Here is a 19,774-nt window from a genome sequence, read left to right as displayed (position 1 = left end):
TGGCTGGGTTGTCTGAATCCGTCAGTGAAGATTGAGTTGATCCCGCCCAGAGCAATTAAGACTCTGCGAATGTTCCTGGGATGGTTAGAATGGCGTCAAAAGTAACTGCACCAGCTCTTAACGGTTGGGTGGAAAACCTAGGAATGGCCAAAAAAAGGAAACAACTATGTAGAACTGTACCGAAGTACCAAACATTCTCTTTCCGCTTGTCGGGAGGTGCTTGCGAGCCATCTAAAACCAACATATGCGATAGGAAACACGTAATATATCTCCATCGGTGCATTCACTCAAACTCTTGCAATAACTCGATTGAATGTTCCAAACACGGATATCCTAAAAACTCTACTGCTCCCTAGCATATCGATAGCCTCTACTATACGAAAACGCCCAAAATAGATATTTTAGAGCAAAATTTAGCAGGACAATAGTAATAATTAGGGGGTAGACGTTCTCATATAACGTTACCAGAAATACCACATAAGTTAAATATATCTAGACCTTGAAGGGTGACCCACATATGGAGACTATTGCTAGGTGTCGATCTTCAGAACTTTAGGAACTAGAGTATGGGGTATATTTCTGATAGTATATATAGTCATTTATTTAGTTATTTCCTATAATTCCTATAATTAGTATTTGTTTTGATAGTATAGTAGATACGCGGTAGGAATGTCACGGCAAACTCCGATGATCAGAGATACTCAGTAGTGCAAGGAACAGTCGGCGGCGCAGACCAGTGAAATCTTGAGATACCTCGATCGGCCCCGGTGAGAGTGAGCACAAGCCCTTAGTCAGAACACCTGCAATTTTCGATTTCTCCCTCTTCATGACTTAACATAATCCTCTTCGCCGAGTCATGGTGACCAAGGCATCACCTTGGACGTCTATCAGCAAGTGGATCGCGAACATAAGCAATCCTCGGCATCCGAGCACGGCACGGCCATACCACGCGGCAGTGTGGCCGTCCTACGGCGTCACCACCCCGGTTCCTCAGCCGCAGGTCCGAAAATCGCCCTTTAGATTCGAGACTGGCTACGCCCTGTGTGCGAAACGCCCGCCACGGCCATTTCCCCCGCCGTTTCTGTCTCCACCGTCCACATCCTTCTCCGATCCCTTGACCACTCAACTGAGCCAGGATAAGAGATTATCCGTCAAGGGCGAGCTAGTCCGTGGCTTGAACAATGGAGACGATGCGATCCTTGTCTCGGAGAACTTCCTAGGCGTTGACGATGGCGTCGGCGCTTGGGCCACAAGACCTCATGGCCATGCTGCGTGAGTGATCCCGTTCGTTTGTTGGATGAGCGCTAACTTTCTTCCAGCCTCTGGTCTAGACTCCTTTTACATTTCTGGGCCCTCGAGGTCGAGCGCAACATCGATAACGGCTCCAGCTGCCTTGATCCGGTCGGATACCTGCAGTCTGCATACGAGGAGACTGTTCGCGCGACAACGTCACCTACACAATGGCTAGGAACGACCACCTCAGCAACCGCTATTCTACACTGGACGAATGAAATGGATGGCAAACAGAACCCACTACTGTACGTGACGAACCTGGGCGACTGCAAGATCCTCGTGATCCGACCAAGCGAGGAGAAAGTGCTCTTCCGAACTGCCGAGCAATGGCACTGGTTCGACTGTCCCATGCAGCTTGGAACCAACAGCGTTGATACACCGAGGAAAGATGCGGTCCTGTCGAAGGTTGCGCTACAAGAAAACGATATCGTCCTGGCCTTGTCTGACGGTGTCATGGATAACCTTTGGGAACACGAGGTCTTGAAAATCATCATCGATAGCATCGAGAAATGGAACCAGGGGCATGCTGTGCCTAAGGAGGTGGCTCGGAATCCTGGGTTGTCAAATGATTGCAATGTCTTCGTGGCTCGGGAGTTGCTCAATGCTGCTCTGGCCATTGCCCGGGATCCTTTCGCAGAAAGCCCGTTTATGGAGAAGGCCGTGGATGAGGGGCTGGCTATTGAAGGAGGTATGATCTAAACTCTGCTTCGCGGGCATGTTTATTCTCCTTAACTGACTTCAAACAGGCAAAATGGACGACATCTCCGTTGTGGTTGCATCCTGCAAAAAGCGAGTCGGATGAGATGCAGCCAGCACTATCCAGGAACCTTTGTATATTACATCGCGCCAGTCGGGCCAACTGATTATACCACACTCAACCGTCAGATCGGATCGATACCGAACTTCGAACATCCCGGATACTGGGTCTGGCCCCGATGCCATATCACCAGGTCCCCGCCAGAGACATATCCAGACAGCGCGTTTTCCGCGACGCTTCCTACAAAAAGGGCTGACGCACGTGCTGCAGTCATGATCGTCCCTCATTTGAAGAGCTGGAGTTTTCAATCGCTAGTCTCTTAAGCGCCATGCCCTCGCCAAGATTGTGGCCCATCCAACCCCGATCGCCAGTCAATCTTGTCCATGGCCTGGCACCTAGAGAACCTCCACCCAGAAAAGAGAGCTGTACAGCGATGCCCACGAACACAGTGAAGGTGTGTCAGTCGAGCCGCCATCTGCTGGCGTACCATACCCTCTGCTACTATCTGGTGAAACGGAAGTCACATTCCCTTGCACTCACTCGAGCACTTTACCATGGGCAAGAGCTGGCTCTCCTGTCCACTTGGTGGTCATCATTTAGATCTGCCCTGGTCAATGGAGGCCTTAGTATCTATTAGAACAAGAGTAATACTTATGTCTTAATGTCTCTATGGCTATGTATCCATCCCATAATGTATTGCCCTCCTAAGGCTCAAGTAGATAAACCATGAATGACAGGAAGTACATGGTACATCAATTTGGTGGCGATTTCGCCACTCAAACTAAGTACTGGATACTTCCTCAGCACAGACCACAACACCGCCTCGGTCGCCGCCCGGCAAAATGAAAAAAGTTTCGGTCGACGCAACAGCTCATGCTCGACACATCAAATCACCGATATCTTGACCTTCAACATTCACAATGAGGGCCAAACGTTCCAAGAAGTATCGCAAGCTTATGCATCAATATGAGCTCGCTTTCGGGTTCCGAGAGGCTTACCAAGTGCTGGGTATGCCGATTTCAAGGTTCTTCTCCGATGTACAGTACTGACTTGCGCTTGAACAGTGGATTCGAACTTCCTCCGCGCCACGGACTCCTTCAAGATGGACCTGATTCCCGCACTTGAGCGAACAGTCCAAGGCAAAGTCAAGCCTCGTTAGTTCCACCAAAACCGAACCCCAATCTTCAAAGATGCATCCCAACTAACATCTCACAGTATTGACAAAATGCTCGCTCGCCGCTATCATGGCCGCGCAACCTATCAACCCGAAAACAGAAAAGCCCTACAGACCTTTGTTCCTCCCACCACCCACAGAACTCCCACTCCGCCACTGCTCTCACAACGCGGACCACACTCCAATCGACGAGATCGAATGCCTCCTCTCCCTGCTGTCACCTAATGCGGACTCAAAAAAGAACAAGGAGCACTACATCCTCGCAAGCGCGGACCCAATTTTGAAGAAGAGAAACGCCAACGACGAGCAGCGGAAATACAAGCGCGAAGACGAGCGCAAAGAAGAAGAGGCCTTGCGCCGTTCTCGAGCTTTGCGTTCACAAGCCCGCGCCATCCCCGGTGTGCCTATCATCTACGTGAAGCGCTCGGTCATGGTCCTCGAGCCTATGAGCAACCCCTCCGAGATGGTTCGCGATGGCGTGGAGCGAGGGAAGTTCCGCGCTGGTTTGGATGCTGATCCTATGCTCGGCAAGCGCAAGCGTGATGGAGAGGGTGAGGGCGAAGAGTCGGCAGAACCTAAGAAGAAGCGGGGTCCTAAGGTCAAGGGCCCGAACCCGCTTAGTATGAAGAAGCCAAAGAAGAGAAATGATGCGCCTGGCCCGACACCGAAGAAGGAGAAGGTCAATGCGGATGCTGGCGATGTCTCTAAGGATGTGGATGCTATTGAGCAGCCGGGTGGTGATGAGTCTGCCGCTGCTAAGCCGAAGCGGAAGCGCCGTCACAATAAGAGTGGTCCTTGGCAAGGAGATCAGCTCCCTGATGAGCCAAATGAAGTGTCTGCCTCCATGGAGGTTGATGCTTGATTAGATCTTTACGGCCCAGACTCATGATGCTGGTTATCATTATGCATTCCATCTTTCTTTCATCCTAGGGCACGGCGTTCATCATGGATGGGTTATATCTAAAAGTCCAGCGGGTGTAGACTAGCTATGTACATCCAATATCATTTACCACTACATTGAGACCTCAGCATCCCCAATGCTTGTCATTCCGTAGTCCAGTGGAACAAGTAATATAGTACATCAAACGTTGGTCATATGTACAGTTACATTTTCGGATATCGTACAAAGTATCCCGCCGGATATAATGAGAAGAGAGAAAAAGACACGAACTGGATACTCTCACAGAACGGCCATAAAAGCAAACCAAAACTCCAGTTCCAAGCATAATGCCATGTAGTCATCCAAGCGCATTTATTGCTTCGCGCCAGCATTCGTGGTATTTGCGGCGGCAGCAGCGGCATTCGACATACCCTGCTCAAGCTCTCTCTCCCTTGCCCAGATCTCTTCGACACGCTTGCGGTTGCCGCGAGCCTGGTCTCGGTTGCGCTTTGCGCGCTCGTAGCGCTCCCCGGAAAGACATTTGTTAACGTCGCGCTTGATATCGTTACAGCTCCCGATAGCTTTGTGGAGGAATCCCTTGGCGTGGCATTCGTCGAGGGCAGTCATGATCTCCTCGCAGTCTGCGGTTTATCAATTAGTATCTGCATTTCGGAAGGAGACTTGACAATCTCCCGGGGCGAGGGTTCAACGTACTGACGTTATACGGAGTGTGCAAGTGAGAATGCATTGTTGCGATAGGTGTATGTTAATCAACGCAGGAAACAACAAATCTCGATACGCAATGAAGCAATGTCAGAGAGCAATCGTACGATCAATCACCGACAAGCAAACGGCGTCTGCAAAATGCCCGGGCGGTAAGAAGATCGGTCTGGTTCTGCCGGGCGGAAAGCCCCTCTACACCGATAAAAAATTATCGGCGATAAAAAAAGTTGAGATTGGAGGTGATCGGTTTTTTATTCAACGCTTTCATTATGTCTTCTATGATCACGACTACGGGGTGGGTGCGACGAGGTGTCGCTGCCCAGTTCCCCACCAAGTATGAGATTGACGAGGCGGAAATGAGCCGGATATCCAAGCTTGCGCGCATGCAGCTTGAGGATGCGAAGGAGGGTTTGAGCGCTGCTCAGGATGAGGTTATGGATGAGGATGGAAAGGATGGTGCTGCCGAAGCTATGGATGATGATAGCGAAAAGAAGACCAAGGAGGGCGCCGACTCCAAGTGAGTCGTTCGAGCTTGAACCTCGAAACTTGACACGTGCTAATCGGTTTATAGTGAGGATGATGTTCTCAAGGAATTCGACATGGACCACTATGACAGCGATGAGAAGGATGAGGATGGAGAGAAAATCACCATGTTCGGCAATGTCCAATCGCTGGCCTACCACCAGCCCAACGAGGCCGACCCTTACCTCGTGATGCCCGAGGACGAGGATGACGAGGAACGCGAGGAACTGCAGATCATGCCCGTCGACAACCTTCTCTTGGCTGGAAAGGTGGAGGATGAAGTTGCGCATCTGGAAGTCTACGTCTACGAAGACCGCGCTGACAACCTCTACGTGCACCACGATATCATGCTTCCCGGCATCCCCCTCTGCCTGGAGTGGCTCGACATCCCCGTTGGCAAGAACCCCGACAACCGCACGCAAGGAAACTTCGTCGCTGTCGGAACGATGGAGCCCGACATTGAGATCTGGGACCTGGACGTCGTGGACTGCATGTACCCCAACGCCATCCTCGGCCAGGGTGGCCAGGATGCCGAAAAGGCCAAGAAGAAGCAGAAGAAGAAGGTCAAGGCCAACGACGAGTACCACATCGACTCCGTCCTGGCGCTGGCCGCCAACCGTGCCCACCGCAACCTACTCGCCTCCGCCTCCGCCGACAAGACCGTCAAGCTCTGGGATCTCAACACTACAACCTGCGCCAAGTCCTACTCCCACCACAAGGACAAGGTCTGCTCCCTAGACTGGCACCCAACCGAGTCCACCATCCTCCTCAGCGGTAGCTACGACCGCACAGTGGTGGCAGCAGACATGCGCGCACCGGATGCGCAAGCTCGCTGGGGCGTCGACGCTGACGTCGAGGGACTCCGCTGGGACCCGCACGACCCCAACTTCTTCTACGTAACCACCGACGCTGGCATGGTCTACCGCTATGACATGCGCAACGTGCCCACCAGCCCAGCCGAGTCCAAGCCCGTCTGGTCCCTGCAAGCGCACGACTCCTCCGTCTCCTCCTTCGACATCAACCGTAACATCCCAGGCTTCCTGGTCACCGGCTCCACAGACAAGACTGTCAAGCTCTGGAACATCGAAAACGACCGCCCCAACATGGTCGTCTCGCGCAAGCTGGACGTCGGCAAGGTTTTCTCCACTGCCTTCGCGCCAGACCAGGAAGTCGGTTTCCGTATTGCTGTTGCTGGTAGCCAGGGTAACGTGCAGGTGTGGGATGCTTCGACTAACGGCGCTGTGCGTCGTGCCTTTGTGTCTCGTATGCCTGAGTTTGCTAATGAGGTTGAGGAGCGCATGGTTGGTATCACTGCTGATGATGAGGAGTCTGATGATGAGGGTGAGGAGGATGCTGATGAGGATGCCCCTCGTGGTGGTGATGGCTGGGAGTCGATGGATGAAGACTAGATGGACACTGATACCCGTGGATCATTCTGTTGTTTATGCGTCAAAAAATAGATTTGTTAGGTTTTGCATGTTAATGACCACTTTGTTATGAAGTATAACTATGAGAACAATGTCAATAGTCAATATGTTCAAATGTATCCTGTGAAGAACTCTGAATACAATTAAAATGTGTTGATATTCCTGTACTTCCAGGGGTGTAGGACTGACGTTCAGTTCCGGGGTTGCTGGTTGGCTAGCTAGGGTGGGTGGGAGTGAGCTGGAGCTCTGAAAGACCATCCTGATATAAAAATCACCTACGACGAACCATTCTGGTCTGAAAAAATCTTACGAGAAACTATTTTTTTTGGGCTCGAAAAAGTTCAAAATCCAAAAATTTTGAGCCGAAATATTTCGTTCACCAAATCGGAACCAATGAGAAAAATAAACCCAGAATAGATAAGGCGCACGAAAGCCTTCCCAATATCAAAATTGTTCCCAAGATCAACGTTCAAGGTCGGAAAAATTTTTAGGAAATGCTTTGTTTTCTTTCATTCCTTAGGTGTTCACATCCCTTTTTGGAGGAATTATCATGGGTATTGCTCATTATACATAGATTGAATTAGGGATATTTCTTATTCTGGCTCGTGATCGAGTAGCTCCGCGGTACACGGGTCCCTCCAAACTACAGATTAGGGGCTTGATACTGGCGGTTCAAGTCACGGGTATAAGGTTTCAATAAACCATATCAAGGGCTAGTCCTGTGTATTTGCTGTTTACTGAAGGATTCCTTACGCTACTTTCTCTCAAAGTTGATGTCCGCCGGAACCTATCTTATTGGATGCTGTGCTAGCTGACCTTTTTTGGGGTTCCAATTTTGACTTAGAACAAATAGCAGCGATCCATTCCGTTCCAATATCATCCCATCGGGGCATCCCATCCGTGCAGGGTAATCAAGTCCCACTCAATTTCCCCCCAAAGCAAACTACCCAGAAGCAGCCTTAGCATCTCTCGGCTCCTTGGCCTTGCACCGAGCAGCTCGTAGAGGCTTGTGCATCAATCGCCACAGATTTGGCGCAGATGATAATACATCATTGCCTCCGACATGAGTTGGGGAGTACCGAGAATGACATCAGCCTTGACTGAGATGGGAGTCATTAGGAGGTCATGGCAGCTGGATGGTAACATGGGGAGGTGGAGGATGAAGAAGAGGCAAGAGATGCAAGAGTAAAAAATTAAGTGATTTGGGTATTTATAGGGTTTGATCTTACTTTATAGACTTATATTTGAATACTCCGTCGAATACAGATGAAATCGAGGAAGGAGATAAAGGAAGAAAATTGATGAATTATCTACTGAGGAGCGTGGGCTTTATAGCCCATAGACCAAGGGCTAGTTAAGCAAACAACAAACAGGGCCTGAAACTCAAGGCAACATATTGCCTGCCAAAGACTCCCTCAAATCCTCGTTCAAATGCTTCATAAAAATTACCTTTTGCATGGTGCAATTGCGTCGTAGCCCGTTGCAAGTGGGAGACCTATGAGATTTACGTGCTAGTGAAATTTGGAAAACGTGAGCCGGTCACATGTTGCTATCTCATTCGTTTTATTTGGTTTCATACCCTGTTATAGCAGAAATTGCCTTGAAAAGTATGTATTTGCTTTATCTTGTCATTATCATTCTAAAAGAACACAAATTCTATGTTTGTGTCAATCCCAAGAACGCCATTCCTTATGCTAGACGGTGACTCAAACAGCCTCCTGGGCATGCACATGAGTCGTCAAATCCAACAATCGGTTCGAGTATCCCCATTCGTTGTCATACCAAGCCATGATCTTGAAGAACTGCAACAGAGTCAGTAAAGAACACATATCTAGCACGCATTGGCAAAAGCTTACCTGAGGGTTCAACTCCATGCATGAAGGAGCATCGATAATAGCACTGTAGGGACTGCCATTATAGTCGCTGCTGACAAGCTCGTCATCTGCAACCTTGAGAACGCCGGCCATATCCATCTTGGAAGCTCGTCGGAAGGCAGAGATAACCTCGGCCAGCGAGGTTGGCTTCTCTGTACTGATTGTCAAGTCGATCATTGAGACGTTGGGGCTAGAGTTTGTTATGTTAGATAAATTTCTTAGGTTTAGATTCATGCGGAGAATTACTCACGTTGGGACACGGATGGAGACACCAGTCACCTTGCCCTTCAGCCCGGGGAGAACAGCAGCGACGGCCTTGGCTGCACCGGTTGTTGTGGGAATAATGTTGTTGAAGACACCGCGGCCTAGTATATGATATTAGCTTAATGCTTTTCCCTCAAGTAATCCAGAATCCCTTACCCAGTCGTTTGTTCTTCTTGCTATAACCATCCAGAACCTGCTGCGACCTCGTAGCAGCATGGATAGTAGTCAAGAATCCCTGTGTAATACCAAAGGAGCTATCAAGCACCTTCAGGACAGGAGTAACGCAGTTGGTAGTGCAGCTAGCATTCGAAACAACGCGGCAGTCCTCGGTAGGAGTATAAGAGTCCTCGTTAACACCGTAGACAAAAGTAGGCGAGTCCGAGCTAGGAGCGGAGATGAGAACACGCTTCGCCTGGCCGTGGGTGACGTGATCGAGGGCGAGATCGTGCTTGGTGAATTTGCCCGTGCATTCGAGGACGTAGTCGACTCCCAGGGCAGCCCAGTTGAGTTTCTTCAGGTCACGTTCGGATGTGAGGGCGATATGCTTGCCGTTGATTGTGATGAGGTTGTCGGAGAGCGCGTGGATGGGGGTCTTTTCATCTAGGTCACCCATCGACGAGTCGTAGCGGACTAGGTAGATGAGGTCTTCGACAGTGACGCATGTGTGGTTGATTGCGACGACTTGGATGTCGGAGCGGACTAGGGCTGCGCGGAGGACGTTGCGGCCTGTATACTTGATTAGTATGGGGACAGCCTTAGAGTTTTGAATAGTTAATAGTTCACTGACCGATACGACCGAAGCCGTTGATTCCAACCTTGCAGGCTGAAGTTGCCTGCACATGGCTATGGGAAGCGTCGTTGATTGAAGGAGCCATACGGTAGGGTTATGAAGGTTAATAGTGAAATAGAAGAACCAAAATTAAGTGGATGCTTTGTTCTGCTTGATAGAAGCTTAAACTATTTCTCCCAAAGCAAGTCCTGAATCGAGGACCAATATCTATAAGTATAGCTCCAGCCTCAACCGACTCCATTGAATCCCCCACGGTGTCAACCCGGAGCCACCCGTCTCACGGATAATGAATCGGCTTCCAACATGCCCCGCCTACTTGATTGCGAGGTATTTATTTCGTTTCCTTGACACTCAGCCATCTAGAACGAACCGTGTCTCCGGCGGCGACCCTGCCGTCATCGGATACCAGAGCCATGTTGTCAGGAGACAGCCAATAAAAATGAGGCTTTCCGCCGAAAATCCCGCGTCCACGATCCGATGGTAGCGGAGATGGCCAAGTCCGTGACGCAAGGGCCCAAGAACGGGTTTGCCGTGGTATTGTTGGGGCTTTGACTCCGGGGTAAAGTACCGATAGACGGAGGAATGTCGTTTAATTGCTATTTGCGGTTGGGGTTGACTATATTTGCACGAAAAGGGATTCAGCCAATTATGAGTGTCCATTGTCCTTTTTCCAAGCTATCGTTATAACGCCGAAGGTGTGGAGATTCATGCTGGGCAATTGCTGTTTTCTGATTTGTGGATGAGGCCGGCATTCTCGTCCTCCGTATCGGCATTCCGATGGGGTTTGGAGATGCGCTTCCGATTGCGCCGAATCATGACCAACCATTATTTTGTATTGGTCTATAGCGACGAGTTTTCCGATTTTTCGCGGAATCATCACGCTGAGCCGAGAAAAGCGGGAAAATTGGCGTGGAGATGGGATCCGGTCATTGCTTCGGTAGTGGGCATCAAACTATCTTGGTTCTTCCCGAGGGACATACTCCGGTTGTTTTACGTAGATCGCTCTGACGAGGATCAGGAGAAACGTACCGGCAAACAGGTCTCTATGATTATAATTCTCTAACAAAGTATCTAACTAGTAAACATATCCTCGGACATAGATTCAAAACTCAGGCGCTAATACGAAATACCACAACTATTCTCCGGTACCCTCAGACATTCCTTTTCATCTGCACCGAGCAAGAGTCACCTTTTTCCTTTCGAGCAATCAACTATGCTGGGTTAATCTCACCCTGGGACAAATTTTGCGCCATTGAAACAATCTGCCACGACGACAATGCACCTCGGAAAGCATGATTCAGCATTTCCAAGTTCTGGTTCACGGTCTCAGGGTAGAAGAAGTATACCAGTACAGGAATGCATGCCGACAGTACTGCAATACATGATGTAGTACTGGTATCCGATCGTATCTAGAGCCACATGGGTTCCACAGCCAGTGGTTGGCGGCAGAGATTGCTTCCATACCGACTCGCAGGCGTACTGGAGCAACCTCGGTGCAATGTAAGAAGTTTCCACCGAGGAAGCCGATTGGGTAGAAGATATTGAAGAGGAAGATGAAGAAGGCCGACGCGATGGATGCGTGCTTATTGTCGGAGCCAAAACTAGTTGTGACGGCCATTGCCGCCATGTACATTGACATACCGGCTCCGCTGAGCATGAATACGGCCCGCTCCCCAAGACGGTCGATTGAGAAGAAGGCAATAAAGCAACATAGAGGCTTCCATGTTCAGGCTGGAGGATCTTGGATAGATCGGAACCAAGGTTCAGATTCTCTTGGAAGATTGTAGACGCATACACGGAAATGAGATTTCCACCGCACATCTGTTGGAAAAATTGAAGGGCAATGCAGAGACAAAATAGAGTACGCGTTCATCATCGGTCTTGGAGAAAATCTCACGAAGCACTCCTTTAGATTGCGCAGTGAGTTCGAACGATAGCTCAATGCAGGAGATCTCTGACTTGATTGCCTCGTCATCGGGGTGGAAATTCTTGAGTGCAGCAAGGTTGATAGCGGCCTCCTCTGTCCGGTTGACACGAACCAACCAACGGGGCGACTCCGGCAAGAGGGATACAGAAGCGACAATCACAAAGAGAAGAAGGAAATAGCAAGAGGTCCTCGCCATTGACCAGTGTTTGTTCCAAGCAGCTCACTGAAACCGAAGTCGATCCAGTTGCAGAGAGAGTACCCGAGACACATGAAGATACCATCTGCCATGACATGTTGACCTCGACTCTTTGCAGCGGAGCATTCCGACTGCCAGACTAGCACAGCAACACTCAATTGACCAACTCCCATACCAAGTATAATGCGACCGACGGTAAATTGGATGAGGGAGTACGCCGAACTTGCAAGACTTGACCGATAATAGTAAGAACGATCCGAGGAATATAGTCTTTCGACGACCAAGCCAATCAGACAAAATAGTGTATGATAGCGCACCGATGAGAGCACCAATCTGGAAAGAAGCAATCACAGCACCTTTGCCAGTAGAGTTATGCGCCTTAGCAGCACCCTCGGTGTGGATATAGTCAGTATAGCTGTGGGTGAATGGTCTACTTTGTGAGATGACTTCCCCGTGGTGATTGATCTACGTGTACCGGAGGTCGAATTGTACGATATTTGTCCAATGGGTACGTGGTTTGGAAGATTACATCAGAGCTTAGGAGGCCTGATGCTTATATTTGTGGGTACTTTGCAATTTGCCGGAAGTCAAGACAAAATATTGAATATGCTGTAATGACCGCTGTCCAGTCATGAATAATGGGTTTCAAATATAGTATCGGATTTATGAGGCTTAACGTTGTGGCTGAACGATCAAAATATATAGCGGTACCTTCAGGCCAATAATGAGCCTACTTTGAGATACCGAGGACTCAGTAAGATCTTTTAGCCTCAAACGAGTTCAATTTCATTCTAGTTCAATTTGTACAGATTCATTGCTCATTCCAATTCAAATCCCGGCCCATGATACACTTACTTGCTGCCTGCAAGCTTCTGGATCTCAGCAACCACAGCATCAGTGACCTGCTTGGTAGTAGCATTGCCACCCAAGTCGCGAGTGAGAACCCCCTGCTCGCAGACATTCTCAACGCAGTCCAAGAGCTTCTTGGAAGCATCCTCCTCGCCGAGCCAGGCAAGCATCTCAGCCGCAGTCCAGAAGGTAGCCACAGGGTTAGAGATACCCATGCCAGTGATATCAAAGGCAGAACCGTGAATAGGTTCGAACATACTGGGGTACTCCCGAGTAGGGTCGAGGTTCGAGGTGGGGGCAATACCAATGGAACCAGCCAGAGAGGCAGCAAGGTCGGACAGAATATCAGCGTGCTAAATGATTGTTAGCCTAACCTACGTTTGATTACCATTCCCGTTCAATTCACCCCTTACCAGGTTGGTAGCCACAATAGTATCCAGACTCTCGGGCTTCAGAACCATGCGAGTGGTCATGGCATCAACAAGCATCTTGTCAACAGTAACATCGGGGAAGTCAACAGCAACAGCCTTGGCGACCTCATCCCAGAGAACCATTCCATTGCGTTGGGCATTGCTCTTAGTGACAACAGTCAAAAGCTTGCGAGGACGCTTCTGGGCAGTCTCAAAGGCAAAGCGCATAATTCTCTCCACGCCGTGGCGGGAGAAGATCGAGACCTCAGTCGCGACCTCCCAAGGCTTGCCAGCGTGGGAGCGACCACCCTGACCGGCGTATTCTCCCTCGCTGTTCTCGCGGATTATCACCCAGTCAAGGTCATTAGGACCGCACTTCCGCAGAGGAGACTCAGTGCCACGGAATACGCGGGTTGGACGCACATTGGCATACTGTTGGAAAGGCTGGCAGATGGCCAGACGGAGACCCCACAGAGAAATGTGATCGGGGACATCTGTTGGTACGTTAGATCTGCATCTTTTAGATCTACACCTCTAATGCGATCGTGATATCTACTTACCAGGAGCGCCGACAGCGCCGAAGAAAATCGCGTCGTGCTTCTTGAGCTCTTCGAGTCCACCGTCGGGTATGTATTTGCCAGTCTTCTTGTAAGTTTCTGAGCTCCAGTCGTAATTCTTGAAGTCCAACTTGAAGGTCTTGAGAGTATCAGTCAAAGCATTGAGGGCGGTGATTCCAGCATCGATGACCTCTGGTCCAATTCCGTCGGCAGGAATGGATGCAATGCTGTAGGTCTTTTGACCGGCAACTGAGGGAGACATGGTGACTTTGATGTTCTTGTCCGGGCTTAGAGTGTTGACAGGAATAGATGAAGTCAGCGCGTCCAACGGATCTTAAAGGGTTTTGATTCTTAGCCCAAAGAATTGAGTCTCCACATCAAATTTGTTCAGAACCTATCGCATGACCGCTCAGAGCTCATCCAACTTGATCGCGGGGTGCGGAGATTGACTTGTCCGGCTGTGTTGTGTCTGGTTCCACCCTCCGGTGGATACATCGGAGAAAGACATGTCCGGCAAACCCTAACTCTGACCAGTATACACTCGGTCGAGAGGTGCCTTTTCAATTATGTGGCAAGCGTTGAAGAAAGATTAGAGAATGAACTGGGATGTGTGAATAATGCAAGGTACAAAAAAGCGAGTGCATGCAGGAATGAATCTACCCCACTCCAGCACTCAGCACAATCAAGAATCCAAGTGAGAGTCGAGTAACAACAACTCTGTCACAATGCCGACGTCCAAACATGGAATCGAGAGTACTATAGACTATCTCGTACCATATATTGATCGTCATTTTCAAGCCCAGTCCAGCAATACAACCAAACGGCCATTCATCTTCGGGCTGACAGGCCTTCAAGGAAGCGGCAAATCAACATGGACCGAGGCATTTGTGAAACGACTGAATAACAAGCACAATTACCACACCATAAACCTCTCACTCGATGATCTGTACCTCGACCACGATGACCTCGTCAATCTTCGACTTGCCAATCCACACAACAAACTTGTCCAAACTCGCGGCCAACCTGGAATCCACGACATGGAACTTGCACGTTCTTTCTTTGAGAATCTGAACAGTGGCTACGAAGTTCTCATTCCATCATTTGACAAGAGCAAGTTCAATGGAGAGGGCGGAAGAGCACCAAAAGAGACGTGGCAACGCATTCCAGCAGGAACGCAGATTGATGTTGTTATTTTTGAAGGGTGGTGCATTGGGTTCAAGCCGCTGGATGAGGCTTCTATCCGACAGAAGTGGGAGGAAGGATTACGACAAGAAGCAATTGCCGGATATCCGACCAAAACTTTGAAGGAGCATGCACTTGAGCACCTGCTAGGAGTAAATGAGAAGCTGCGTCAATACTGTGACCAATTTATGGGACCACAGCATTTGGACTTTATTTTCCATTTAGACACATTGAGTTTGGTCAATGTGTATGAATGGAGAATGCAGCAGGAGCATGCTCTTCTTGAGCGGACGGGCGAAAGTATGACGGTTGAAGAAGTTGTTCGCTTTGTGAGAGGATATATGCCGGCATACGAGCTGTATCTGGATCAGATGCGCGATCAATTGCAGCAAGGATTCTTCAATGAGAAAAGCAAGGGCCGGGTGCGAGTCTTTTTGAATCTGGATAGAAATATAGAAGACTTTCTTGTGTACGTTTCGTAAATTGAAGAATATCCAAAGATTTTTACTTAATTTACATGGTTTTCTCATCAAGTATCAAAAATCAAAGGAAATTGTTATGGATCATCCAGGGGCCATCGGCAACACTCCATAAATCGTTCATGGACATGGATGATGTCAATGGCAACCAATCTTGGCCTGCAAAACTCGGATTGAAGACGCCATAGTTGTCAGCTGTGCTGCCGAATATCAGTTCAGCTGACGATTGCCCGTTGAAGTTGTTTCCAGTGGAGTCCAGCACCTCACCGAAGTTGCCCATATTGTCCGAGGGTGAAAAAATAGCCGATTCGTAATTTTCTTCGGGGCCAAGGCCCGCAGTCGAGCGAACAGAAGAATCGAAAGGTTGGATTCCCATAGAAGCTGGACGCTCTTGATATGCTCCTGTCCGTAGTTTCTGAGGACGGACTGTTGTGAGGTTTGTATCGCCTACCTCGTGAGTTCTGTCCTGAATTGGCGACAATTGGGACATTCTTCTGTCGATGGAATTTGAGGTTGTAGCGGGCCTTTCCGGTCTGTTTGGTGTTGGAGTACTCTTGAATTGTGCACCGTCGGATGTCTGTGTCAAGGCAGACTCCATGCCCTTGATCGCCTCGATACAGGTTTCTGGCCAGCTGCTACCGCGTAATGATAGGTTTTCCAAAATTGTGATCCCCATTCTAGCGTATTTGATAGCGGTGGGCGCGGCAAATTCTTCTTCCGATGCTGCATACATCAGAATCAGACATGCCATCCAAGTTGACCACGTAAAACATGGCCAGGAGAGCGGAGCTTCCGACGGAGAGGATACATGCTTTTTCAAAGCTGCAAGTATAGATCGCGATGATCCAATGCAAGTCTGCAATGCATTTTGATAATCGGCGCTGGAGTTTTCGGCCGCTAAAAGAGGACGGTTTAGTGAGATAATAGCTTCGTGTCGTAGGATCATCAAAAGCAGCCGGTGATAGGGCAGCAAGAGTACCTCATGTTCGATGCCTGTATCTGCAGGCTCCCCGAACGGGTTTGCATCATCGTAGACTTCGTTCCACCATTTCGAAAGTTCTCCAGAAACGTGGGCTGCCTCAACCTGACTGGCATGACTGTGCAGAATAGACTTGTTGCGAAGTTCCACAATCAGGCCTCTGACCCGTGCAAATTTTGCGAGATGGCGTAGTAATCGCAGTCGCGGGTTATCCAAATTTCTCGGAACAGTAGAAGAGTGCCGCTCAGTTCCTGGGTAGCAGACATCGATATCATCGTCCCGAATGCTGAGGGGGATTCCAAGGGCTTGGGAAAGATATCTCTCAAGAGAGTAGACCGACCAGAATAACCGACATCTGATGTCCGCCTCTTCACTGCTGAAGCACGAAAATCGCGCTGGGCAGCGATGCAACCCAAGGTGGAATGCAGTTCGAGTGATGACTCCCCCGACGCGCGAAGCGGCGTTCAGGCGGAGAAGCGAAGTGAGAGCAAGCTGTGCAGTAAATGCGGCTTGCAGCAATGGAAGTGTGGTAGGCTCTTCAAGCAAGCTTTGTACTTCATGCGTCACATGAGGAATGGTGCGAAAGACCAAGACTGAAGGAATGGGACCCAGCTTGGATTCTGATGCTGTTTTTTGCCGATTATCACAGAGGGATATGGACATGATAGATCGGAGGATCATCGTCTCCAACCGGCTAACTGAATCCACTCCTTTCTGGCTCGCTGTCTCCATGAGTTTCAAGACTGTCGGGGCATGGAGACACGGGAAAATCGGATGCCAATTCTCAAAATAGCTGCGCGTCCACTTGACAAGGTCATTGAAATCGAATGAAGCATTAGGCGCGAAATTTAGTTCTTCTCGAGTCCACAAATCATCGGCACTATGAGCATTTCCCACATTTCGCCGTAGACGGTCTTCTTCGCCTGGGACCGAGGTACGGTCACGGGTTCGTGTCTGGTCCAAATCCGCTGAACGGCGCGCGAAAGCATTATAAACGTTCCTAACGAAGTGAATTCCACTAGAACTTCCGAGGAATGTAGCGGACCCATCGTTTTGGGACTCTCTCATGAATCCGATTTCACGAGGCGACGGGCCTGAAGTACCTGCAGCGGAAGGGCGCTTGCGTCTTTTAGCTGCACGAGTTGGGTATGGCCATTCTGCTTCATTTTCTTCGAATCGGGTGCTTGCAGATGAAGGTGAAGCCATATTCCTTTATCACATTTTCCGAAATTGAGGTATTTACCATGTCAACTTTCCCAGCACCCGACTATCCTGGGGACGGCCGGCGGATTTTAGTCAGGCGTTACGTCAGCCCCCAAACTGGCATCTATAAACTCGCCTCGCTTCAACAAATACGTCTAGTCGTCTCTATAATCACCTGCCAACATCTGTATCTTCTGTTTTGGCTTTTATAACTATTAAAATGTCTAAAATGCACCCTTTCCGTGTGTGCTGTTCCCTTTCAAAGCAGCACAGCCCTTCTCAACATCCGAAGGTTTGAGGAACTGAGCGTTCTTTCCATTTTTGTAAGCCAGTCCGACTAGTGTACTGTCTGTGAAGGCGTTAGAAGCATGAATCTAGCAGAAATTAATGGCAAACTTACCATCAGAGTTATAGTGTGGCCATCCAAATTTGGTCAATCCCTCATATGGATCACTTGCGAAGGCTACCCAAGCGGAAGCCATGTAATGGGCAAACTCGTTCTCTTCGTGAGAATTTCTAACTCCACTGACATACTCAGCAGTTCCAAATAGCATGAGAAGATCAGCTCCGTGGTAGGTACCACTGCCAGGGTAAAGACGCAGGTTGTCCCAGTCACCGAAGTAGTGGGACTGCCAAATCGGAACACCATTGGCAGCACGGCCTCTTGCGGAAGCTCCGCTAGGACAGGTAAATGCCGCGAGATTGTACTTGATCCATTGCTCATCGGTGAGCGAGACGTTTCCTCCGTATGCGCTGATGCGATAGTAGCCTGCCTCGTAGTTGTTGCTGTTGATAAGGTAAGGCTGTAATATGTCAGCTTTTTTATCTGGGGTTTAAATTGAAAATGCCAATCTAGTGCTTACAAGGTGAGCATATTTTCCAGCTGCAGTTCTCTCTGCGTAATCGTCAAACACGGTCACTCCATCCACCGTGGGATGGAAAACAGGCTGTGGAAGTGCCGGCGAGGATGCTGCCGGGACCTTACCGGCAGCTTTAACCACATCAGTGAATGGCTTCTGGCGAACACACTTGACCACCTCATCAGCATCACTGTCAGCGTCTCCACAGTCCAGAGCCTTAGAGACGTAATAGAAGTAACTAGCGGATTCTTCAGCAGTATTGGGCACGAAACTGAGCGATGTTCCAGAGTGTGAGATAAGTCCAGCAGCAATGGGATTCTCAGCCCAAGCGTGTGCGTAATAGTCAACCGATGATCCACCGGCGGATTGGCCAAAGATAGAGATGCGTTCTGGGTCTCCACCGAAAGCAACAATATTGCGATGAACCCATTCAACTGCCATGCGTTGATCAAGCAAAGCGACATTCTGAGGCAGATTTGGTGCACCCGAGAACCCAAAGATGTTCAATCGATAGCTGTCCTCGATTTAGAATAGTGCAAGTGCAGAAGTAAGACAACTTACTTGATGGTCACCACAATCACATCATGTTCATCTGCCAAAGCTTGTCCATCGTAGTATGGGTTGTTAGCGCCACCGTTGGTAAACCCTTTGGATCAACGTCAGTCACCGATAGTGGAGTAAATTATAATAGCAAACACTTACGACCACCGTGGATCCAGAGAAGGACTGGTTTCGGCTTAGAAGCTGTCGGCCGCGTCCACAGATTCAGGTAAAGACAGTCCTCACTCTGAGAAGTCCTTAGTTCTTGTCTAAATGACTTCAAGATCCTGGGGCCCTGCGGGGTATACCCAGGGTAATCTTTTGGGGTTGAGCCGGTGTTTGCAGGACAGTCACTATTGCTTGGTCAGATGCATTCTGTAGTTCATATCCGCGACTTGGTACACATACGGACTCTGCACGGAGCACGATTAGCCTTGGCGTCTGGTAAACAGGGGCAAATACATACATAGGAGGATGCCTCAATTGTTTCCTCAGAGTCAAAGGCAACAGGAGGCGCGAATCGGAGGTCCCCAGTTGGCGGAGAGGCATATGGGATACCCAAGTACTCGGATACTCCGGGCCTGCGAGGTGCAGCATGACCCTTGATTAACCCGCTACTAGTCCGCACAGAAGCACCAACGTGCTCTTCCGGATGAGATGAAAATTTCTGGGCCCAAGCTCCGGGGAGACAAGCTGCTAGCAAGATAGCAGAGCCGATTGGTTTCCAGGACCCAATCATATTTGAAAATTAATTCCGGTAAGGGAAGTAAAAAAAATTGGCTAACGCTGCGGAATGTTCGAGGAATATAAGTGCTGCACACGTCGCTTGGAACCAAACTGATTGAGAAATCAATGCCCCACGGTCGCTTAACTCTACAGCGAAGTTGC

The 19,774-nt window shown here is 49.4% G+C and overlaps 9 protein-coding genes across 9 annotated transcripts; 4 read left to right on the top strand and 5 right to left on the bottom strand.

Moving 5' to 3' along the window:
- Positions 1–856: 856 nt before the first annotated feature.
- Positions 857–2,095, top strand: N7446_003846 (PP2C family serine/threonine-protein phosphatase; the record flags this gene model as incomplete). Its single annotated transcript, XM_058512595.1, has 3 exons — positions 857–1,272; positions 1,320–1,981; positions 2,040–2,095. 3 exons carry the CDS (start codon positions 857–859, stop codon positions 2,093–2,095), a joined length of 1,134 nt encoding a protein of 377 aa, XP_058373924.1.
- Positions 2,096–2,970: 875 nt separating this feature from the next.
- N7446_003845 (rRNA-binding ribosome biosynthesis protein UTP23) lies at positions 2,971–4,086 on the top strand (the record flags this gene model as incomplete). The annotated part of the gene is made up of 3 exons (XM_058512594.1): positions 2,971–3,058; positions 3,115–3,204; positions 3,266–4,086. The coding sequence occupies 3 exons, from the start codon at positions 2,971–2,973 to the stop codon at positions 4,084–4,086; spliced, it is 999 nt and encodes a 332-aa protein (XP_058373923.1).
- A 390-nt stretch (positions 4,087–4,476) lies between these two features.
- N7446_003844 (COX assembly mitochondrial protein) lies at positions 4,477–4,852 on the bottom strand (the record flags this gene model as incomplete). The annotated part of the gene is made up of 2 exons (XM_058512593.1): positions 4,477–4,745; positions 4,819–4,852. The coding sequence occupies 2 exons, from the start codon at positions 4,850–4,852 to the stop codon at positions 4,477–4,479; spliced, it is 303 nt and encodes a 100-aa protein (XP_058373922.1).
- Positions 4,853–5,061: 209 nt separating this feature from the next.
- On the top strand, positions 5,062–6,905 carry N7446_003843 (rRNA-processing protein PWP1). The gene is made up of 2 exons (XM_058512592.1): positions 5,062–5,344; positions 5,399–6,905. The coding sequence occupies exons 1-2, from the start codon at positions 5,097–5,099 to the stop codon at positions 6,756–6,758; spliced, it is 1,608 nt and encodes a 535-aa protein (XP_058373921.1). The 5' UTR covers positions 5,062–5,096; the 3' UTR covers positions 6,759–6,905.
- Positions 6,906–8,482: 1,577 nt separating this feature from the next.
- N7446_003842 (type I glyceraldehyde-3-phosphate dehydrogenase) lies at positions 8,483–9,789 on the bottom strand (the record flags this gene model as incomplete). Its single annotated transcript, XM_058512591.1, has 5 exons — positions 8,483–8,578; positions 8,633–8,840; positions 8,901–9,015; positions 9,071–9,640; positions 9,702–9,789. 5 exons carry the CDS (start codon positions 9,787–9,789, stop codon positions 8,483–8,485), a joined length of 1,077 nt encoding a protein of 358 aa, XP_058373920.1.
- A 2,806-nt stretch (positions 9,790–12,595) lies between these two features.
- Positions 12,596–13,905, bottom strand: N7446_003841 (putative tartrate dehydrogenase; the record flags this gene model as incomplete). Its single annotated transcript, XM_058512590.1, has 3 exons — positions 12,596–13,029; positions 13,090–13,580; positions 13,647–13,905. 3 exons carry the CDS (start codon positions 13,903–13,905, stop codon positions 12,679–12,681), a joined length of 1,101 nt encoding a protein of 366 aa, XP_058373919.1. The 3' UTR covers positions 12,596–12,678.
- Positions 13,906–14,368: 463 nt separating this feature from the next.
- Positions 14,369–15,307, top strand: N7446_003840 (uncharacterized protein; the record flags this gene model as incomplete). The annotated part of the gene is made up of 1 exon (XM_058512589.1): positions 14,369–15,307. One exon carries the CDS (start codon positions 14,369–14,371, stop codon positions 15,305–15,307), a length of 939 nt encoding a protein of 312 aa, XP_058373918.1.
- Positions 15,308–15,368: 61 nt separating this feature from the next.
- On the bottom strand, positions 15,369–17,489 carry N7446_003839 (CeGAL family transcription factor; the record flags this gene model as incomplete). The annotated part of the gene is made up of 1 exon (XM_058512588.1): positions 15,369–17,489. One exon carries the CDS (start codon positions 17,487–17,489, stop codon positions 15,369–15,371), a length of 2,121 nt encoding a protein of 706 aa, XP_058373917.1.
- Positions 17,490–17,710: 221 nt separating this feature from the next.
- N7446_003838 (uncharacterized protein) lies at positions 17,711–19,625 on the bottom strand (the record flags this gene model as incomplete). Its single annotated transcript, XM_058512587.1, has 7 exons — positions 17,711–17,835; positions 17,887–18,289; positions 18,350–18,860; positions 18,908–18,992; positions 19,049–19,239; positions 19,295–19,299; positions 19,353–19,625. 7 exons carry the CDS (start codon positions 19,623–19,625, stop codon positions 17,711–17,713), a joined length of 1,593 nt encoding a protein of 530 aa, XP_058373916.1.
- Positions 19,626–19,774: the final 149 nt, after the last annotated feature.

This window comes from Penicillium canescens (genome assembly GCF_028828765.1).
Source record: "Penicillium canescens strain IBT 15451 chromosome Unknown utg000003l_segment0_segment0, whole genome shotgun sequence".
In the NCBI taxonomy this organism is placed as follows: Eukaryota; Fungi; Ascomycota; class Eurotiomycetes; order Eurotiales; family Aspergillaceae; genus Penicillium; species Penicillium canescens.
Note: the sequence above shows the minus strand (reverse complement) of the source record. Positions and strands in the feature narration are given on the sequence as shown.